Raw genomic sequence first — 22,334 nt, forward strand, 5'->3', positions numbered from 1 at the left:
TCTAGTCACTTCCTCATGTGCGGTGCATTCCTGGATGAATTTTCTGGACTTGAATGGCCACGAATAGCTAACGGTAACCAAAGATGGGGTAGAATAAGGCAGATTGCCCACTGAACACAAACCCCTAGACCTGGGCAAGCCATCTTACAATTGCTGTCACCCAAATCACGAAGCCTGCCCCACACCCCCAGCTCTTTCAGAGAGGCGTGGGCCCCATTTCCAAGCCTGCAGGACGGATTACTTACCTTCCTTCCATTGCCCACAGGTCCTGCTCAGCAGTTTGCCCTGTCACCATCGGGGCTGGATCTGGTGCTTAACTTCCATGTTCACACATGGCTACTGCTATGCTCCTAACGACCCCTCTCCTGGTGACATGAATCTGTGGCCACCGTGGCATTCTGACAATGTGATGACCCTAAGCTTCTTCCTGCTCTGGCTCTGCCAAAGTCCAGTCTGGAGGCTCTCTGCAGCCACAGCCAGTCCCACCAACCAGTTGGCCTTAAGGTAAAAGGAAGGGCCCTGTCAGGCTCTCACCTCACCCTCACTGACCACATCCTCTGACCATGGGCTTTCCCACCAGGACCTAAAGAAATTGGTATCCCCAGTGTCCTCTATTTGACAGATGGAAAAACCGAGGTACATCAAGTCAACGGCAGAAGACTAGAACTTCGGTTTCCTGATCCTGGGTTAGACATACTTTCCTAAGGCGTTGTACAAAAATCACTATGGGGATGGGGTTAACAACAATAAAAAGAAGCCTTCTTGAGTTTGAGTTGGGGGACCCAGGGGACTCATGGATAGTCTAGGAAAGGAATTTTTGCCATGCTGTTTGGCTTGTGAGATCTTAGTTCTGCAACCAGGGAATGCAACCGCAACAGCAAGAGTACCAAGTCCTAATCACTAGACCACCAGGGAATCCGCTTTTTTGCTTTTTAATGTTTTAGAATGGTTTATTTTTCCTTAACATCGTGTTTGTTGTTACAACAAAGCAGTTGCACATTATTAAATGTAGCAGGTTTTTTTCCCCCTATATAGGATTCTTTTTTTAAAGAATTGTGGGGAAAAAGAAAAAACAAAAACACGTATAGTCAGGCATCAAGGCTGGGCAGCAGATGGCGCCCCAGATCCTACCTCCCTTGCAGGAGTTTCATCAGAACAAGGGACGTTCAGGGCGGGCAGAGGAAGAGTCCCTCCCCTCTGCCACACAGTCTGTGTGTAACTGCGCCTGGGTTTGGGACTATGGGATTAAAGTCTGTCTCCTCCACTGGCCTGGTCTCTGCATAGGGCATTTGGTCAGCCCAGTGTCCTCAGGGCCCAGCAACTGGTGCGCCATGAATGCTGAATCAATGCGTGCAGGAACAAAGTGGGGTGGGGAGTGGACACTCCTGGCCTCCCCTTGGATTCTTGTACATTGGCTCATTAGTGATTATTTTATATTGATTACAGGTTCAAGGGATCATATTTTTGATATAATGGATTAACTAAAATATATTATTAAAATTCATTTTACCTCTTTCTTTTTACTTGTTAAAAATGTGGCTACTAGAATTACCTCTGTGCCTCACACTTCATTTCTATTGCACATTGCTGCTTCGGGCCCACTGGTGTTTTGGCCTCTCCTGCCCCACGGTTATCAGCTGGGTCAGCTCTGCAGCTGCAGGCCTGGCAGCAGGGCCCCTGCATCACTCTTCTGGAGCACTGTGGCCAAGTGGGCCTGGCTCTGGGAGGAGGGAAAACCTAGGGTGTCGAGCCCAGGGCAGCTGGCCCATAAAGCCGACAGCCCCAAATCACAGGTAGGGGAGCTGGCTGCACAGGAGTCCCCTCAGCCTGGGGACTGATCTACCAGCACCTCATGCTGACTGCGGTTGATGCTAAGTGAGCCCTTCTCACTCTCTGCTGAGCACCCTGAGAGAACACATACGTCTCAGTCAGACAAGGTTCCCTGATCCCCAGGGATGTGGCAGGCATGGGGCCCCTCAGTGAGGAACACCTTCTTCCACAGTTGTTCAAAGCACACCAGGTTTATTTCCACCGCCATTGTGGAATCGCAGAACTTTGGATCTGGAGGTGCCCTTGGGGACTCACTGCCTACTGTATCAGTGAGGAAATGGGGCACTTCTCTGTGGTTCACAACCAAGTCAGTAGCCCCAGAAGTTATATTCCTTGAGTCTCAGTTCAAGCTCCTTTCCACACTCCTCCCCTTAGACTCTCAGAGGAGGTTCAAGACCCTTCCATGCATAGCTGAATCCAACTTTGTTCTTGTGGACTCCTCTGTCCAGAGTGCTTGTTGTCCCTTCCTCCCAGCCAGCTCCCCTTGGGCAAGCAACTAGTTATCCTTCAAACCTATGTTACCTGGAAGCTCTGGGAGGGCAGGGTGCTGCTGCCACTCACAGCATACAACCCAACACACTGGCAGAAGAGATGCATGCTCAGGAGACAATTGTCTGTGAATGAATGAATGCATGAATGATGTTGCTTCCTGTGCCCTCCCCACCTCATCCATCCAGGCCTCCACAGCACCTCCCAGTTCCCTCACTGCCTCTCTGCTGGACTGTGAGCTCCCCCGTGGCAGAGACATTGGCTTCATTCTGCATACTTTAGAGTCTGGTCCAAAGCAAGTACTCAGGAAATAACGAGTGAAAAACAAGCCTGGATTAAAACCTTTCCTGATCTAGTGACAAATACCAGAGTGGAAGGAGTTAGATTCTACTTCTTAGGCTCCAAAATCACTGCGGATGGTGATTGCAGCCATGAAATTAAAAGATGCTTGATCCTTGGAACAAAAGCTATGACAAACCTAGACAGTATATTAAAAAGCAAAGATACCACTTTGTGACAAAGGTCCATATTGCCAAAGCTATGTTTTTTTCAGTAGTCATGTACGGATGTGAGAGTTGGACTATAAAGGCAGCTGAACATTGACGAATTGATGCTTTAGAATTGTGGTGCTTGAGAAGATGCTTGGAAGCCCGCTGGACTGCATGGAAGATCAAACCAGTTAATCCTAAATGAAATCAACCCTGAATATTCATTGGAAAGACAGATGCTAAAGCTGAAGCTTCAATACTTTGGCCACCTGATGTGAAGAGCCGATTCATTAGAAAAGACACTGATGCTGGGAAAGATGGAAGGCAAAAGAAGGGGGCAGCGGAGGATGAAATGGTTAGCATCACCAACTCAATGGACATGAATTTGAGCAAACTCCAGGAGATAGGGAAGGACAGAGGAGCCTAGCATGCAAATCCATCCCCTGGGGTCGCAAAGAGTCGAACACGACTTAGTAACTGAACAACAACAACCAGAGTTTCCTCCCAAACCTTCCCACCGTAGGTAGCTCAAGGGGTCCTGACTTTGATGCTGAACTTCACCTCTTACCAGAGGTGTAGTTTTGGGAAGCTCCATCATCCACTCTGAACCCCAGGGAATGACAGCTATAAGAAGCAAATCAAGTAAGCCCAGCCCCAGTGCATACTGAGCACTTACTATATTCCTTGGGACACCCAGGGACCACTCACTATTTCACTGAGCCCACCCTCTCCCACTCCCCAATGCAACAGAGCCTCACACCAGCCAGCACAGAAAACACTGCTTTATTAACTGCGTTTGCCAACACACGAGGATTGCAGAGGGGGTCCTGAAGCCACAGGCTCCAGTGAGGGCTAGGCTCTGGAAACCCCCATGAGTGAGCAGGACAGGATGGGACTGGGAGCTACATGGTGGTGGGACCACAGAATCATGCAGGGCACGCGGGCACCGGCCACCCCGAGGCAGCCATACATTCTATTGCTCGTTAAGGGTAGCGAACATGGACAATGTACAAAAAGGAGAAATAGGTTTTTGCGTTAATGAAAAATACATTTTTTTTCTACAAAGGAATCTTTCCTAATACAAGAAAATAAATATTGCAACATAAGCCAAAAATAATTTAAAATTGCTCTTTTCAATATATTTTCAATATTTCTCTTGTATATTAACAAATGGCACATCAACTTTCTTTGAAACAAAGACAGAAGGTGTCTCCTCCTGTGACATTCATATCATCCCCCCACCCCGAGCCAATGTGGAGCACAGAGTGTTGTGCGTCTGAGGGACAAGGTGGCAGGAAGTGCCTTAAAGAACAACCAAAAGTCCTGGACTCCAGCCCTGGCTCTTTGGCCAATGTGGCCAGCTGGGCCAGGGCCATGGGAAGTGGCCTCCCCAAGGGCCTTTTTACAGGCACCCAGACCATTCTGCAGAGCTTGGGGTATGGGCAGAGGTTGGCCACATCTGGCAATAAGCAAGGAATGCCAAGTCCAGCTGCTGCCAATGTCTGTCAGAACTGGGCATGTGATTCTCTAGAAACTGCCCTGGCAAGTCCCACTGTGTGTCCATACGTGACACACAGACACACATGCACATGGACACACAAGACGTGCCCTGGCACACACTCACACATCCACGCCCAACACCCACGTTTGGAAACCCGGGTGGCTTCTCCAAGGAACCTGAGACCTTCACACTGCAAATGTTCACACACTGTCACCAAGTCAGAGCTCATTTAATAAAATAAACCCTTCTAACCTTTCTTCTCCGTGTTTGTTCTAAAATACATTTATGATCCATAAAAATACTTTCCTTGCACATTATTCTTTCTCACTGTGAGGAGGGGGAAGGAGGTGGGCAGCAGGGACCAGGAGAGTGGCAAAGACCACCAGGCTAACTTCCAGAGCAGCTTGTCCCTCCACTGAGTGTGGGCAGATACGGTCGCGTGAAAGACGCACCTCAGCCTCTAGGCTGGAAAAGGCCTCCTGTCCCCTCCCCAGCTTCCCATCCTGACCTCAAAGGCAGCAAAGCCGCCTGAACGGTGGATGGGAAGCTGGGAACAGAGTGAAGGGGCTGCGCTGACGGCAGGAAGGCCAGCGGTGAAAGCCAGTGTCCTTGTCTTCTTTGCAGCCTGGCGGACGTCCCAGTAGTGGACAGCTGGCTGGCAGACAAAGCTCTTGGGTCTGGCCTGGAAGGCCCTGGGCAGCCAGCCTTAGAGACACCCGGACTCCGTGCAGGACACGGGGCCACAGGGATAATTCCGTTCAAAGCCAAGAGCCAATTGATAAGTGGGTTGAAATCTAGAGGCCAACTTGAGTAGAGGCCCTCCGAAGGAGTGCTGGGCTCCTGGCCTGGCCCACCCAGTCCAGACCCTGACCAGACCTACCACCTTCCTGCCCTGGTTCTCTGCCCTACCTCGCCCTCAGAGCGCCCAGACCCTGCCCCAGGATGGATGAAGGGTAAGCAGGCTAGTGCCGAGTCTACCAGACCTGAGCACCCCACCTCCCGGCAGAGTTTGGTTGTTCTTTAAAGCTGGTCCCTTTGCTTCCTGTGAGGTCAGACCAGGCAATCCAGCACAGACAAAGTTGTGACCGGAGGTGACCCGAAGCACGGGGAAGGAAGAAGATCTGTTCAAAAGCAGTAAACAGAGAATGGGGTTAGGACGCTGCTGCTGACACTGCACTGGCCACTACTACCAAGGCGCCAGGCAGACTAAATTCTACACAGTAGCTCATGCCATCCCAACGCCCAGAGTCCTTGAAGCCCACTCTGAGTCTGCTCCGACTGGACACATCTGTCCAGCCCTTTAAACTTAGTCATTATCTTTGTTTCCTGTTTTGATAAAATTCACCGAAACTTGAGTGTCCATGACCATGCCACTGTCGTACCTTGAAAGTCTGGAGTCGGGGATGGGTGCTCAGCCTGCTCCCCATCCCACCGATTTGCGCTTTGTGTTATGTGAGGGGGATCCCCATGGTGAGACTTTTGCCACGCTGGTTTCACCGTCAGTCTCCTCGTGCGGAGTTTTAGGGTTCAGGAGAGCTCACAGTGGGCCCAGAATCCAAAATCCAACACCAGCAGCAGCAGAACAGCATCCTTGTCTGAGAGCTTGGGCTCACCTCCTTAGGTGTGTGCAACAAACATGTTTCTACACTTGGTTGCTAAAGAACTCCATTTTTAAAAAAAGTCCAAGTGACAAGTTGTCAGGTCCTGGCTGTGCTGTATTATGGTCAAAATATTCTTTGGCATCCACAGAATGATTCGACTGATTCACTGGACTTTTGCAAGGTTCTTGTTGGAGAAGTTCTGGCTTTACCAGTGGCAGAAGTGACCCAGGAGTAAGTCATAAAAGAAAAAAAAACACGTTTTCACTGAATTCCTTTTTGTTTTTCATTTGTTCCCTGAGCTATCACCCTGGGGCCACTCCACTGAAACTCTTCAGAGCTACTACCTGGGACTTAGAGGGTGGAGCGGAGAAGGCAGGACGGTGACGGAGGGGAGGGAGGGGCTGGAAGGGCACAGCTGGGAAAGGGGGTTAAGGCTCAGAGGGGAAGAGGAACCAGGAAGATCCAGCAAGACTTCAGACAGCCCCGGAAGGCCATCACTAACACATCCCGGGCCCCGGGATCCCACTGCTTGTTGGAAGGAGGAGTTTCCAAAAGGAAACCAAGAAAGAAGCTCATCACTTAGCAGGAAACTTGAAAAGGCAAACGGTCTGGTCTGGCCAGCTGTCTGGGAGTGATCAGACCTCAGCCGAGACTGGCCCCAAAGGAAGGAAGGAAGGAAGTTGGAGTCCCAGAGCGATTCTCTGTAGTGGGCGAGGCTGAGCCCCACGCCCCTGACCGGGCACTGGCCCTCCCTTGCAGCCCTCCGCCGGTACTGGCGGCTGGCTGGCTGGGAGTCCCCTGAGAAAATGGCACAGCTCAGGAAGGACTCTGGGAAGCCCTTCCCAGAGCCGCCGGGCTGGGTGCGGCAGGGGCAGAGCAGCAGGGGCGTGGAGGGTCGCAGGGTGGGCGGGCAGGCCTCAGATGATGTGGGTTGACCAGGAACAGCTGCGGTTCCCTTGGAACCAGCAGGCCCTCTTCGGCCCCTCAGTGCTTTCTCGTATAAGCTCATTGTGCTTGTGACAGTGAGTAGACTCTGGCTGGGTATCACTTATTATACTTCCTTGGGGATCAGTGAAGTGCAGCAGGACCCCCCGCCGATGGACCCCAGTGGGATCTGGGAGCAAGGCGGGGCAGGCCCTGGGCTGGCCCATCTGCCATAATAATGCCCAAACGACAGTCTGTATCACCCAGTGGCAGCGGGCGGGAGTCCTGAGCTCTTCATCACCTTGCCTACATGTAGCCAGGAGCCCAGCAGTACTGTGTGGCCCAGGCGGGGACGCTGCCACGGCCGTGATGGTGCACAGGACCAGGGCTGGTCCTTGTGGCCAGAGCCGTGGAAGGAATCCTAATGTCCTAGGCCAGCACAGAGGAAAGACAATAGTGTGGAATTCGCAACACTTTTTATATTAAAAATAAAACCACATCAGAGTGGCAGCCTCAAGGGTCTGAGACACTCAGCAGAGATTGGAAATGGCAGTTGTCACGGGGCTGAGGCCTCATGGGGGGACCAGGACAGGGGAAGGGGTGACTTAGGAGGCCAGGACCCCCATGCGGACCACCTCCTCAGCCCCTGCTTCCCGGGGACCCGGCTGCACCCCGCTGTCCTCAGCCTCCACATCTGAGTCGCTCATCTCCCCATCAGAGAAGTAGCCATCAGTTTCAGTGTCAAAGTGAAGGCTGACCTTTGGCCTCTCAGCCACAGCAGAAGGCAGTCCCGTCCCGGCATCAGGCCTGGCACCTGGCGATCTCCGGGTTCCCTTGCTCTCACGGGGCAGCCGGAGCCGGCCTGAGGGCTTGGGGCTCGCTGTAGGGCCAGGCACTTGGACATTAGAGTCGGCAGCCACTGGGGCTGCCTCCTCTGGGGTCTCGGGGGCCAGTGGTGGGGGGCTCTCAGGAGCTGCTGGGATGGGACAGTCCCCAGCTGTAGGGCTGGACGGCAGGTGAGAAGGTGTTCGCCGTGGTGGCTTCCTGGCAGGTGGCCCTTGACCCCCTTTGCTGCTGCCAGTATCCTGGCCCCAGGGCTTCTTGGGGGGTTTGTCTGGAGTCGTCCGTGAACCGGGCCCGTCCTGTGGTGGTTTCTTCTTAGCAGGCAGGCGGGTGCGGCCACGGGCCTTCCTGGCAGGGTCGCCAGGTCGCAGCGAGGGCTCCCGCATGAAGCTCAGCAGTGTCTCCTCGTCCTGCAGCAGCTCCTCGGACAGCAACCCTGGGGCGGGGTCTTCGCGGTGCCCATTGTTGAGCGACCACTCACTCATGGCCATGTTCTCTGCGGTGATCTGCACTGACTGCGCCAGCCAGCTGTTGAAGAAGGTGCCGTCGATGGGGAACGAGGTAGACAGACCTGGCCAGGGGGAGGAAAGAGGCAGGTGAGATGCCAGCAGGTATGTGTCCCACCTTCCTTCAGGAAGCCCTCTCCCACCCTGCCCTGCACACCATCACGGACCTTCCTCCCTCTTTCCGTCTGTGCTAGACCCGGCTGAGTTAACCTGTTCTGTCCATCCCACCTGCGAACACTGAACACCCTTCTCCCCAGATAGATGTCCTATTCCTGGGGACTGTCTTCATAGTTTGAGGAGCAGAGTACAAAGTACAAATGTGGGTTCCCTATTCAAAAATTATTAAGAATTTCAAAGTGGCTACAGTACAGCATTAAACCAAGCGAGGGCCCTTGGTGACTGCACAGGAGCACACCCAGCCCTGCTCACCACCCCACATAGCATCATCCTGGGAGCATAAGGGATAAGGAGCCCTCTGGTCACCAGGGGGCGCTGGGTTTTCATGAGTGTCGCTTTCCAGAGCTTCCAAAGCAAGGTCTTGGCTAGGGTGTCCGTCAGGGCCAGCTCCAGTTATGGGCTCTCCTTCCTTTACTGAGGTCTTGGAAGGTGGCCACTGATGTTCCCATTAGATACCAAGTTGTCTCCTTCCTGAGACCGAGGGAAATAAAAGATGACCTGGGGCCTCCATGCTAGAGGTGACCTGGGGCTTCGATGCTAGAGGTGAAGTGTGGCTTCCACGCTAGTGCTGAGGTGTTCCTCTAGAGCACGCCCCTTCCCTGAGGAGTGCTCTAGAGGAAGCATGTGACATCCTGGGAGACAAAGCCCAAGTCCCAGAGCCTCTCTAGGGATACCATGCTTAATGGGGCAGCAGTAGAGAGATCTGTGACAGACAGCTGTGACAGTGAGATGCGCTGGGCAAACACCACTCCTGTGGGGGTCTCTGGTGGCTCCCAGAAAGTCTGCAGGGGATGAAGGGAGGGCCTACTTGAGGACATTCTGGCAGAGGGGGACAGGGACAGAGAATTATGGTAGGCCCTCACCCCACAGCATGACAGAGGGTTCCTTGAAGGGCCAGGATGTCTAGAGGGAGAAGTTCTTGGGCCCAGCCTCTAGTCTACGAGAGGAACCCTTGGGAGGCCAGCTAGGGCTCCGACACCTCAGTCTCCTCTATACCTGGAAGGTGGGAGTGCCTGGGCATGGAAGGGCCTGCCGACCCCTCCTGGCCTCCCACTCTGCAGCAAGGATGCTGGTGGTTCCCGTGGCCTTTGGCGGGGAGCTGCAAGTGCAGTGATGGTATGAGTCTGGCTGTGTGCACCAGGCCACTCACCAAGCTGCCCCAGGACTGAGTCGGACCCTGCCTTCACTTTCTCTTTCTTCTCGGGGCTGCCCTTGGGGCCCTCGCGGCCTTTTCTTTTTGAGTCGCTCTTCTTGCCCTTTGTTTTCCTCCCAGACCGCTCTGCATCAGGGAAAGAGAGAGGAGGAGGGAGATGGTTACCCCAAGCAGGCCAGACAGAACCAAGACCCCTGTGTGGAATCCCAGGAGAGCCCCATCACTTGGTGTCTCGCCTTCTAGGTCACCTCCCCTGCACCTCCGCAGGGTGGGTAGGTCCCACCCACGTGGGACCTAGGATAACTGTGGCTCCAGCGAGTCAGGGAATAGCTGATGTGGGAAAAGGGGGTAAGAGTCCCTGAGGAGCTTAGTGCGGGGCTCAGCGACACGAGGAGGGGGAAGACCACTCTATAGACCTGCGCCGCAGTTTGACCTCTACGGACTACAGATCCTAGGACACAGTCCTAGTGGGCAGGAAGGCTGGCTGGAGGTGAGTGGATAGGACAGGGCCTCATGGGCTAGGCCATGGAGGTGAAGGTGGATAGGTCACTGAGGGGTCAACAGCCTTGGGTTCCCCTCCTGACACAGGGGTCAGCCCCCTGCCTTGCTCTCTGTCTGCTCTGGAGGTTAGACAGTTGATGGGAGACTCGGGGTACACACCTGGCCCTCACACCCTTCTAGTCCAGGACCACATAGGTCTGCGGAGTCACAGAACAAAAGAGAGCAGGGGAGGGACATGCTGTGGTAGGGAGCTGCCAGGAGTCTCCTCCTAGCTTCTCAGCCAGAGGCTGGAGGGCTTCCTGAGTAAGCGTTCAAGAGAAGGTGGAGGAGCATGGGCCCAACTCCAGGATTCTGCCCAGCTCTGCTGTTCATTCTAGGTGTAACCTCGGGCCAGGCCTCAGTCTTCTCACCTATCACATGGGACAGCACCTACATACTTGGAGGGAGGCTTCCAAGTCCCCCACCACACTCGTTGTGGCCTGAGCTCCTCCCAAGGGCACAGACCTTACACAGCTGACCCTCCAAGCCCTTAGTGTCACTTCAGACGTTTTCTTCCTGCCCTGGCTGCAGCTATGCCAGGGTCCTTCCAGTTCCTCTAACAAGACAAGCTCACCTCCAGGTCCCCAAATATATGGTTTCCTTGTCCCTCCCCTGGTTCTGTTCACAGCCTAAGTATCACCACCACTGGGAAGCCTTCTCTAGGCTCCTGGCCAGACAGACCTCAGCAATATACTTGCAGCCCATGTCCCACCCTATGGAAGAAGCATCAAAACACTGAGGGCATCGGCTTCGGGCAGAGGCAAACCAGTCTTCTCTCCAAATTCCTTGCCCTGACCAAAAGGTGGCCTGTTGCTGCTGCTCAGGTCTGCTGCTGCTGCTGCTAAGTCACTTCAGTTGTGTCGGACTCTGTGTGACCCCATAGATGGCAGCCCACCAGGCTCCCCCGTCCCTGGGATTCTCCAGGCAAGAACACTGGAGTGGGTTGCCATTTCCTTCTCCAATGCATGAAAGTGAAAAGTAAAAGTGAAGTCGCTCAGTCGAGTCCGACTCTTAGCGACCCCATGGACTGCAGCCTACCAGGCTCCTCCGTCCATGGGATTTTCCAGGAAAGAGTACTGGAGTGGGGTGCCATTGCCTAAATGTCTCCAGACTCAATGAGAGAATGCAGACCCTCCGAGCTCCTGACCATGTTTCTGGAATCCTGTGCCTAAGGGCACTGCATGCCTCGCCACTCTCCATTGCCTTCCTGCAGTGGGATGTAAGGCCCGTGTGAGCCCCAGGAAGCCTGAGATGTTCCAGCGTCACCACCACCAGGAAGCCATCCCTGATAGCTCTGTCCCTGCACTGGCACCCCTGGCAGCCCCCCAGACACCACCTTCTTTTGTCTCTCCAGATAGTGAACTCTGTGAGGAAAGGAAGCCTGTCCGTTCAGTCCACGGCAGGGTACCCCTGTGCCCAGCACAGAGCCCAGTATTCTGTCTACCCTCAATCAAGGAAATGACAAACAAGAGGGAGCCTGGGAAGGTCTGGGGGCCTCCTATCTAAGCTGCCCTAGTCCTGGGAGTGCACGATGAGCCCTGACCTCTAAACGGTCGTGATGCAGCATCTGTATCGGGCAATGCTGGTTTCTGGGGCAGGGATGGGGCAGTAGAAGGTCCTCAGTTGTTGACTCTGGTGGTGGCCCAGCCACTCTCCTTTCTCTGCTCCAGGCCTAGCCCAACCCACAGGCTCTACCTGCAGTGGCAGCCTCTGGCTTAACAATCTCTCCATCCACCTGTTTTTACTGCATGGAATTCAACATCAGAGCACCATCTTCTGCACTAAGCACTGCCCTCCTGAACATGTTCACACTCCACAAAGGACCCTGTTGTCTGGCAACATCCACAACTAACAAGACAGATCACTCTCAGAGCTTCTTTAACCTTTGATTTCCAGATCTGTTAAATGCATGTGATGGTAAAAGCCTAAGAAAGAAGAAAAAAACCTATTGGCACAGGGCCTCAATCCTGTCAGCTGGGGTCAGAGAGAAGGAACACATAGTTCCTCCTCCACCCCTGGGCAATTGCCTTCTTCAGAATCAACACACAGGCACACAGGGGTTCAGGGAAGCTTGCCAGCTTGGTCCCTTCCTGCCCTGGAGCCAAAACAGAGCCACGGAGACTTCTGGTTGCACCTGTTTACATGCAACTCACTCCTGGACCACAATGGGCCCCGCACTGCCTGAGAGCCCCGTGAACCAGAAAGCTCCCTGAGGGTAGGCCTGATGCCCACATCACATCTTTGCTCCTTGCCTGCCAACACACACCCAGGACCCTGGGAGGCCCCTGCCTTGGTCCACTAACTGGGTGCAGAGGGTAAGGGTGGGGTCAGTGGCCCCTGACCCCGTACACATGCCCCATCAGGCTCTGAGGACACATAGCTCCCTGGAACCCAGCCCCCTCAAGGGTGTGCTCACGAGAGGTGGCCAGCGGCAGGCAGGGGAAGCGCCTACCTCGACACAGATCCTGTTCGATAAGTTTCATCTGCAGGTGGAATATCTGCTCCTGGAGCTTGCAGATGGCATGTTTCGTTCTCTCGCGCCTTGTCACCATGTAGCACAGATTTCTAACCTGAGGAAACACAAGAGAGATTTTCCACCTTACTCATGGGCAACCACCTCAACCTCCCAACGCTGGGGGGCCACTCTGCCTAACCTGCCCAGGATATCTGGGAATCAATAACCAGGCCCCGAATGCATTCTCAGTCCTGAGCTGCAATTCTCTGATCTAAAATACAGGGCCAAGCACAGTCTTGGCCCCAGGGCCCGCAGTGAAGCCAGTGTGGGCAGGGAGTACATTTGCAGAGGTCAGGCTGGCAGTTCTGCCTTCCTTCCCTAGGCCTGCACTTCCTGGCTGAGTCATGCCATTGCCCAAGGCCCTTCCAACATGACTGCTCTCCCTTGTATGTAAATCCCCCAAGGCTAGTCACAGCCTGACAAGGTCACCAAGTCCATCCTTCAGCCTCCTGTCCAAGGCTTCTTACACATCAATGAAACTCTTCAGCCACCAGCACCCGGGCAAAAACCACCTCCTGTCCTGAGACACAAATGACCGGTACATGAGAGAGCTCCAGCAGAAGAGCTCTGAGTAGAAAGGCAGTCCCTGATGCACTGGAGCCCAGCCTGCAGCTGACCCCTGTCCACTTGTTGCACTGGCCCTGAGCCAGGTCCACAGCTGCTCTGCTCAAGGCCCCATGTGCACTCGGCCACGTTCACTCTGCCAGAGACAGAACTCCTTTGGGGGAAGGGCAGGGCCTCTCAGACTACCTTAGGCCAGCTAGGAAGAGCCTCTTGGGGCCTGGGACACCATCTTGCTTAGCCCATGGGACAGGGCCAACTCTGCAGCTGGCCTGGAAGCACCTGAAGAATGTTGCTTCCTGTCTACCTGGTACCTTGACCCCGTGTGCCATCCCTCATTGGCTGTTCTCAGTGTACATCATCTCTCTGGGACCAAGTCCAGGCCTCTTCCCCATCAGGACACCACTTGCTCTGGCACTGTCTTCAGATCGGGTCACAGTCTCCAGCAAAAGGGACATCTGGCCATCGGAATCCTGGGTGCCACCAGGTTCTACCTCCTGCTGGGTTCTGTGTTCAAGGCTGAGTTCGGTATTCATAGCCTTAAGCTGCCTGGACATGACCTGAGGGTTCTAGAGCCCCTGCCTCTTGTTGTGACCATGACTTCTCCCACCCTGGAGTAGCCATGATCAGACCTCCCTGTTGGCACAGACCTCCTCCCCTGCTCCCTGAGCCTAGCTGTGAAAGAGAGCCCAGAACACCTGCGCCAGGCTAGCAGGCCTCCACAGGACAGGCTCTGCGTGGGTTCTCAGCACCACTATGCACCGCAGCCTAGACTGAATACCAGGCTCTCCTGTGGTCAGCACCTCCCCAAGGGGCAGCCACCTGGCCCAGCCTGTGAGCCCTTGCTCCAGCACACTGGCACCATCTGACTTCTTCACAAATCCTGGACTCCCTAGGACGTCCCTCCAGCCAGCCTCCTCCTACACATCTCTAGGCACAGGCTTGTGCTGGTCCCTGGGCTCAGCTGCGAGAGGTCCCACCAGAGTCCCCTTCTTCTGAGGGCTTGCTGCTCAGCAGGGCAGAGAGCTGCTGACCAAGTACTGACAGGACCAGGCAACCCTGATCCAGACTTGGGGGTGGTGAGAAGGCTCCCCGGAGAAAGGGGAAGACAGGCAGGACCTCATCCTTCAGGGCTTGGCTCCAGGGTCACCTCCAGGAGGCTTCCCTGTCCATCACATCTAAGCAACTCAATCTCATTCTCCTCATATTCTGGTCTCTTTCCTTCCCAGCAGTCATGTGGCTGAGCACGCATAGGGACAGTGGGGCTAAAGGCGGCTGTGTGGATGCATGGCTACTCTGGGGGCCTGAAAACAAACTAGTCAATATATCTAGCCTAAAACCAGATCAGGACTACTTCCTATTTAAATACAGATGTAGTTTTCTTTCTTTTTTTTACTTTTAGAAACATTAGAGCAAGGTTTCTCAAGGCAGGCTGGAATGAATTCCTGGTGAAGATTAACCCCCAAATCCCTGGGGTGGCTGGTTAAAAGCACAGATTCCCAGGCTTGGGGGAGTATCAAATTCTCTGGGGGTGGAGCCCTCAAATACATATTTTACACAGCACCACAGCATCTGAGAACTATTGCCAAGCTCCAAAGTGAGCTGCATGGGTACTGAGTTTGACAGCTCAGCACATATAGGAAGATAATATTCTAGTGGGGTTTTTTTGGCCCTATTAGAAATTTTGATTATGTATGCTTTACAATATAGCATGGTAGATATGAATCAGATATTAAAAATACAATATATTGGAGGTAAATGCTCAATTTTTTTCGTGATAAGGGTACATACACTACACAATCAGTAATGTCTGGAGACTTCTGCTATAGAAGATTCTGTGAGAATCCAAACAGATTGCTACCCCTTACTCCCAGTTCACTATGGAATCATCAACTCCTCTAATTTTTCCTAAGACTCTTGGTAACATAGCTACATGTAACTGAATGCTATAAAATTCCTCTTCCATGACGGCTTTTGGGGAAAAGTACTGCAACCATCTTAGAAGCCAACCCAGGCTATTAGATTCCTTACATTGCTTTTTTCTGATTATAAATATAAAACAAAAAAAAAACAACCCAATCAAAAAGTGGGCAGAAGAACTAAACAGACATTTCTCCAAAGAAGACATACAGATGGCCAACAAACACATGAAAAGATACTCATCATCACGAATTATTAGAGAAATACAAGTCAAAACTACAGTGAGATATTACTTTACACCAGTCAGAATGGCCATCATCAAAAAATCTACAAACAATAAATGCTGGAGAGGGTGTGGAGAAAAGGGAACCCTCTTGCACTGTTGGTGGGAATGTAAACTGGTGTAGCCACTATGGAGAAAAGTATGGAGGTTTCTTAGAAAACTAAAAATGGAACTACCATATGATCCAACAATCCCACTCCCGGGCATACCCAGAGGAAACCATAATTCAAAAGACACATGCACCCCAATATTCAATGCAGCACTGTTTACAATGGCCAGGATATGGCAACAACCTAAATGTCCATCAACAGAAGAATGGATAAAGAAGATGTGGTGCATATACACAATGGAATACTACTCAACCATAAAAAGGAACAAAACTGTGTCATTTGCAAAGACGTGGATGGACCTAAAGACTGTCACACAGAGTGCAGTACATCAGAAAAAGAAAAACAAATATTGCACATTAAAGCATATATGTGGAATCTAGAAAAATGGTAGAGATGTTCTTATGTGCAAAGCAGAAATAGAGACACAGACGTAGAGAGCAAACGTATGGACACCAAAGGCAAAAGCTGGGAGAGTGCAATGAGCTGGGAGATTGGGATTGACCTAAATCTACTAGTATGCACAAAGCAAACAGTGAGAAACTACTGCACGGCACAGAGAACTCTGCTTGGTGCTGTTATGACCTAAATGGGAAGGAAATCCCAAAAAGAGGGGTAACAGATATATGCATGGCTGATTCACTCTGCTGTACTGCAGAAACTGACACAGTAGTATAAAGCAACTACACTCCAATTTTTAAAGAAAATGATAAAACAAACACCAAACAGCATAAAAGTGAGCATAAGAGTCCTCCAAAACTAGAGCAGGGATCAGTAATAAAAGCAGGTTTTATGTTTTGATAAAGGTTTTTTTTGTTTCCTTGGCCACACCATGCAATCTTAGCTCCCCAACCAGGGATCAAACCTGTGCCCTCTGCAGTGGAAGTGCAGAGTCCTAACTGCTGGACCACCAGGGAATTCCCTTGATAAAGTTGTTTTGATAACAGCAAATTTGGCAGAGACAGCCTGGACGTGCGCTAAGGAGGGCAGGAGGCAGGGAGGACTCTCAGCCAGTTACCTTAAGCTAGAATGGACCAGTGTAGGGGCATTCATGGAGCCTAGGGAGGTTACAGGAGGAGCAGAGCACACTGGGCATGAGCTCTTGGAGCCTGGGAGGCAGGTGTGGGACGGAGCCAGCCTCCTGATGGGGAGTAAAGCTGTGGAGCAGAGGCGCAATGAGAGGAAAAGCCTAGTGCAGTGAATGACCGCAGGGACCAAGGGACACTCAGAGAGGGAGCAGCAGGACTGGATTATCAGGGATGGGGAGTCTGGTCAGAGCATCCACAGGAAAAGTATCTCAAGACCAAGGGCATGTTTAACTGTGGCGACCACTGCTGAGGAGGCTGGAGGATAAGGGTGGAGAAGTGGGAGAGACGGAGGCTGCTGGCAGCCCTGGTGGAAGGTTTTAGAATATGGTAGTGGCAGGGGTCTGGCCTGCCACTATGGTACACAGAAATGAGGTATTAAAAATACAATATATTGGAAGTAAATTGCTTCAAGGAAGCTCCAAGAGTGAGAAGCAAAGAGATAAGAACAGTGAGGGATGACAGAAAAGGAAAGACAGGGACGAGGGTAGAGAAACCGATGATTAGAGGGATGTGGGGGAGGGAAGACTTGCTTTTGAAAATGGGAGAAAGTAAAATGGATTCAAGCACTGGTGCAATCCTGGAGACAGAGGGGGATGAAGAAAAAATAGACACTCCTGTGCTGTGGGGTGTGGGCTGGAAAGAGATCCCGGTGCGGGGCAGGAAGGGGAGGACATGAGAGCAAAGGGCAGAGAATGGGTCCAGAGGGCACTAGTGGGCAAGGGTTCTGGTCTGAGGAACAGAGGATGAGGTCTGCTAAGAGAAGGGGGCGTCCTGAGGGAGTGGGGGCAAGGGTGGGAACAGGTGGTAGAAGGAGAGCCCAGAATGCTGCTAGCTAATGCTTTTATCAAGGCTGGCTGGCAGGCACCTTGGGGTGCTCACCCACTCACTGCTATAAGATCTCTGCTGGTTGGCAGAGTGGCTCCTACTGGGTGAGGCTCTGCCCAGCATGTGCCCTTTGCACAGGCAAAGGGACTGGCAGTGAGCTACTACCACAGGACAGGAGTGAGGAAGCAGGGGACAGTGGAGAAGGAACTGAGCAGGGAGAACAGGGGGCTTGGAGATCTGGGGCTACTGATCAGAAGCAGGTGGAGCGGGTGAGAGGGCTTGAGTGGGTGGAGGGGGTAACGGGGTGGAAAAGTCCCAGAGTTGCAAGCCATGGGGTTGAGAAGCTAGAGGCTGGAGGCTACAGCTGCCCACTCGGCTTTAGTAGGAGGTCAAAGAGACACAGCTCAGGCGCTGAAGATAGTAATGGTGTGTGACAACCGACAAGGAAAACGTGGAGCATGGGGGAGGCAGGGCCAAGTCTCTGGGGGAGAGCTACGGACGTGGAAGCCGGGGGGACGTCTATCCTCTGGGGCCACTGTCTGAGAGCCGCTCCTGCCCTCTCGACTCTTCTCAGGCCAGGTAAAACCTTTAATAAACTCCTGGTAATCAGGTCCAGAGCCACAGACAGTAAGTGAGGCCCCGTGCAGCCCACACTGCCAGCCCGGTTGCTAGGGGACACCAGCCAGTGTTTGTCAGGTTGATCGCTGCTCATCAGTACTGCAATTTTTTTTTTTCTGTCAGCTGTGAACAACTCTGAGAGGATGCGGTAGCCAGGCCTTCCTGTGTTGCCTGCCAGGGCCAAGGCCTAAGGCTGAAATTTGAGGAAAGCATATCGTCTAGGCTAAGCATAAAATGGGATTTCATGCTGGTGGCTTCTCTCAGCAAAAGTCTTGCCTGGCCTTGGGAGGCAAATCAGTTGAGGAGGACCCAGGATTCCTGGCCCATAGCCCTGGGCCTGCCCTTTCAGTCCTCCCTGGAGCCCTCCCTCCGAGCAGCCCATCAGCTAAGAGTCAGAACAGCAACAATAATCACCACTGACAAGGGAGGGTGGTGTGCTAAGCCCTGTCCCTGCCAAATTTCCCATGATTCAAGATCAGCTAGACTCTTATTTCCATTTCACAGACAAGGAAACTGAAACTTGGAGAAGCAGAAAGTGAAACTCAGAAGGCACAGAGCTGGGCAGTGCTGGAACTGGATGCAAATCCAGGCTATCCACAGCCTCAGTCTCAACTCCTCCCCCGAATCCCCGATGGACCCAGCCCAAGCTGGCCTGGTGCCCAGTGACAGGCTGGATCCTCTTGACTGTTGGCACGGGGCCATGGTCAGAGACGGAGCCTGATGGACAGGCCACCGACAGTCATGGGTCTTTGCAGAAAGCCTCCCCCGTGGCACAGTTCTCGGCCTGCTTCACTCACTCAAGTCACCAACGCGTGGCCGTGAAAGGTTCTGAGGCTGGATCGGAGTGGGGGGTCAATGGAGCTCATGGCTGCCTAACTTCCTCTCCTCAGCCTGCCAGGGCTGTGTACTCAGCTGCTGCCCTTCAGCCTGGCTTGGAGGCTGCTGGAGAAGCAGGGGCCCTCCCAAGCCCTCAGAAGCTGAACAGACTGCAAGGCTGGCCCTGCCTCCTCCTCCTGGGAGCAGCGTGGACTGACTCACACCTGACCTGGGAGGGCTCTGTGCCCCAGCCAGAGAGGTCTGTGAGGTGGGGATCCCACAACTGCCTCAGCATCCTAGCCGGTGACACCCTCAGCCCCTGGCCTCACCTGCACCAGCTGACAATGGGCTCGAGAGGCTGGGGGACTGAGGAGGGAGTACTTTTGCCCAGGAAGAGTACAGAACAGACAATAAGCCAACTCTCTGACGAGCCCCTCCCCTCTTCAGGTCCAAATTCAGCTCAACTCTAGAAAACACATATTCCTCCAAGGCTCTCTATAGCCCCACTGCTCATCAGGAATGGCATCACAAACTTCTCAGCTCCTTCTCCAGGATGATGGTTCAATAGGTGGGCCTGTCCCCTGACCACCCCACGCAGCCCAGCCAGGATCAGACATGTGTTGAGCAGCAGAGATCAGGGAGGTCAGACATGATGTGTCGTTTGGAAACAGGAGGGCTAAAAGCAGGGTCTGTGTACTGCAGACCCTGGGGGTGGCCTGAGGACAAGTGTGGAAGCAGCTTTGGTCTCAGAAGGATCTGTCCCTGAGGGCCCTGCCACATGGGGCAGGAGGCTGGGCTGCCCAGGAAGTGGTGACCGCAATGTAGGTGGCCTTGCTTTCTGTCCCCGTTGACACTGTGGACAGGTGATCATCTCCCTGCCCCCTACCTTCTGGTTGCAGGCTGGCTTCCAGGCAATAAGCTTCCTTCCTCCCAGGCCAAAAGGGCCATTTCCATTTGACCAGACCTCAGGGCAGATGCATATGGGGGTGAAGGAAGGTAGAGAAGCTGGGTCCAGTTTCAGAGCCTCCACCTCATTGCCCCTTACCCCAGTACTCAGCAGATGCTGAGTAGCTCTAACCATTTTACAGCCTTGCCAACTGAGACATACGCAAAGTAGCTGCCTTAAGTCACACAAAGCCCCCAGAATGCTTCCACCCCTGCTGCTTCCTAATTTGGTCTGGGAGATGGTAGGCGTGTGTGTGTGTGTGTGTGTGTCCATAGAGGACACCCTGACATGACCCCTCATGCCCCAGAACCCTAGAAATGAATGTCTCAGAGAGGAGAGGAGAGGCCAGAACAGCACCTGGGGTTCGGAGGACTCGATCAGGGACCTGAAACACCCTGCTTTATGCTCAGGTTGCCTCCAACTCAGGGTTGGGACTCTATCTGGAGGAGCTTTAGCTGGAGGAGTTGGGGAGGGGTGTCAAAAAAGCCAAGTTTGAGGGCACACAACACAGAAGGCAGGACCTTCTCACCTGTCCTCTGGGAGGAGGAGGAGGGATTAGAGGCTTTGGGGGGGGGGATCCTCTGTGCTCTAAGAAAGCAACTCTCACTGGCCCCGGATCTCCACAGCCCGACCTAAAATCATGAAGTCTGCACACCTGCCTTGTCTCACTCGGTCCCCAAAGCTGTGTGCCTGGACCAAGGCAAGATTGCCTGCCACCCGGTGCACAGCTGAGGGGTTCCGGCCAACCCACTCACTCCATCTGGGCCCCATGATGCCACCTCCAGGGTGAGTGTTTGGAATCTGCAGCCACAGCTGAAGAGTGTCTGCTTAAAGTCTTTCTGCAACTTCCACAAACACCGTGGTCCAGAAACACCCAGCCCCACAGGCTGTTGCTGGTTTCGAGCCCAGCCTCAGGCCCTGGGCCTCTGCTCACATGGCTCCCTCAGTCCAGCACCCCAGGAGCTGCACTCACAGCTGCCTTCCCTGCTTTGGCAGCACATGCTGATTATACTGATTTAACTCTCTTGTGATGCCCCATGCCTCCCCGGCCTGACTCTAAGCAAAGCTCCTGTGTTGGGACCAGGCCGGGCCCACAGAGACAGCTAGGGGTCAGATGCCTAGATCCTCCCCCAGCTCTGGAGTCTCCCAGCCTCACAGTCATGGCAGGCCCCCACCTTTGATCAGACCTGCAAAAGGGTTGGGACAAGAGGGACTTAAAAGAGCCCAGAGCTGGATCCTCCCCTGTTCTGCAAACTCTGTTATCCCAACCTGTCCAAGATCCGAAGGCCCTCACCGCCTTGGCCAGAACTCACAGTTCAAAAGCTGGTAAGCCACAGCTGCTCCAGGGCAGCGAGGGAGGGGCGGAAAGGCCTGCTGGGACACCCACCAGGCAGGCGGGTGGGCGGGAAGCGGCAGGGGGACTCACTCTCTCCAGGTCCTGCCGCAGGTGCGTGAAGAGCTTCAGTCGGCGGTAGAGTACGTCCTGCTCCTGCTGAGCCAGGTTGTCCACCTCGTCTGTCTTGGGCGTCAGCAGCGGCTGGTTGGAGTTGGCTTTCCTCTTCAGCTTCCAGTACTGGTAGATGAAGTCGACCAGTGCCTCGGCCAGGTCCAGGCGCTCAGCCACCTCGGCTGGCTCTACCAGCTCATAGAAGTCTTCCTCCAGCTGTTGCAGGCGCTGCTTGCGAAGGGTCACCTTTTCCAGGTCCTCGCTAGCTGGGCTGGGCTCCACAGGCTCGGACGGAGCTTCACCCCGTGGGCCCCCATCACTGTGCTCCTGGCAGAACGACTTGAACTTGACCTCATCGTTGTCTGCTAAGATAGTCCTCATTTCCAGGCTGTGGTCAAAGGCGCATGTGACATGGAATGCCGTGACGCAGGAAGGCATGGAACACTGGAGGGAGACAAAGGGCAGCATGAGATATGAAGGGGGCCCCGGTGGGAGGCAAGAAGGATGGGGGGCATCCCTCAGGGTGACACTGGCAAAGCAGCATGCTGGTGAGACCCTAAACAAAATGGCTGCCAACATCCTGCGGGGTGTCGGGGGGAGCCATGGAAGAGGGCAGGGGAGCTTTTGGGGAGCTGAAAAGGAAATGGGGTATAGCATCATAACCCCTAGGGAAATCAAGTTAGGTGACTGACAGCCTCTCTGGGGATGAGCTGCATTTCCGTGTGGACAAATGACTTTGGAATCTGAGACATCAAGAGAGAGAGGCTGTTGATGGGTCCCTGCCTCCTCTACTCCTGAAGCGGTCTCTAAGATGGGGAGTTGTGCCCCTCCTTTGTCCTCTGGGAAGCGGGGCTGGAGTTGGGCCCTTTCCTTCCTCTCTTGTCCAGGCAAGTATGGCCAACTCACGGCCTTAGTTGCCTGAGATGATGGCTGTGGGCAGCTGACAAGTGTTTCAGAGACAACCCACCGAAATATTAGTGGGGCCCTTTATGCCGCACTCACAAGCCATTCTGAGAATCTTACAAACGGTAGAGGCACGTCCAGTATTTGCAGTGACCACTGTTTCTGGAGACATGAGAGAAAGAAAGGCTGACCCTTCCACCTCCCAGCCTATAGTCCAGGAGCATCAGCATCACACAAGAACTTGCTAGAAATG

The 22,334-nt window shown here is 53.5% G+C and overlaps 1 protein-coding gene across 9 annotated transcripts in view; it reads right to left on the reverse strand.

The window, feature by feature from the left end:
• Window positions 1-3,573: 3,573 nt before the first annotated feature.
• Window positions 3,574-22,334, reverse strand: part of JADE2 (jade family PHD finger 2) — a 51,174-nt gene continuing 32,413 nt past the window's right edge. For 7 of the 9 annotated variants that reach the window (XM_027546483.1, XM_027546481.1, XM_027546482.1 and 4 more), the window contains exons 9-12: window positions 21,158-21,622; window positions 12,505-12,622; window positions 9,510-9,638; window positions 3,574-8,247 (exon numbers count right to left, since the gene is read on the reverse strand). In XM_027546483.1, coding sequence (XP_027402284.1) covers window positions 7,439-8,247; window positions 9,510-9,638; window positions 12,505-12,622; window positions 21,158-21,622 — 1,521 coding nt within the window. In that variant the 3' untranslated portion in view covers window positions 3,574-7,438. The remainder of the gene's footprint in view (window positions 8,248-9,509; window positions 9,639-12,504; window positions 12,623-21,157; window positions 21,623-22,334) is intronic. The other 2 variants (XR_003511819.1, XM_027546478.1) reach the window with 2 other exon arrangements.

Source organism: Bos indicus x Bos taurus, chromosome 7 (assembly GCF_003369695.1).
Source record: "Bos indicus x Bos taurus breed Angus x Brahman F1 hybrid chromosome 7, Bos_hybrid_MaternalHap_v2.0, whole genome shotgun sequence".
Lineage (NCBI taxonomy): Eukaryota > Metazoa > Chordata > Mammalia > Artiodactyla > Bovidae > Bos > Bos indicus x Bos taurus.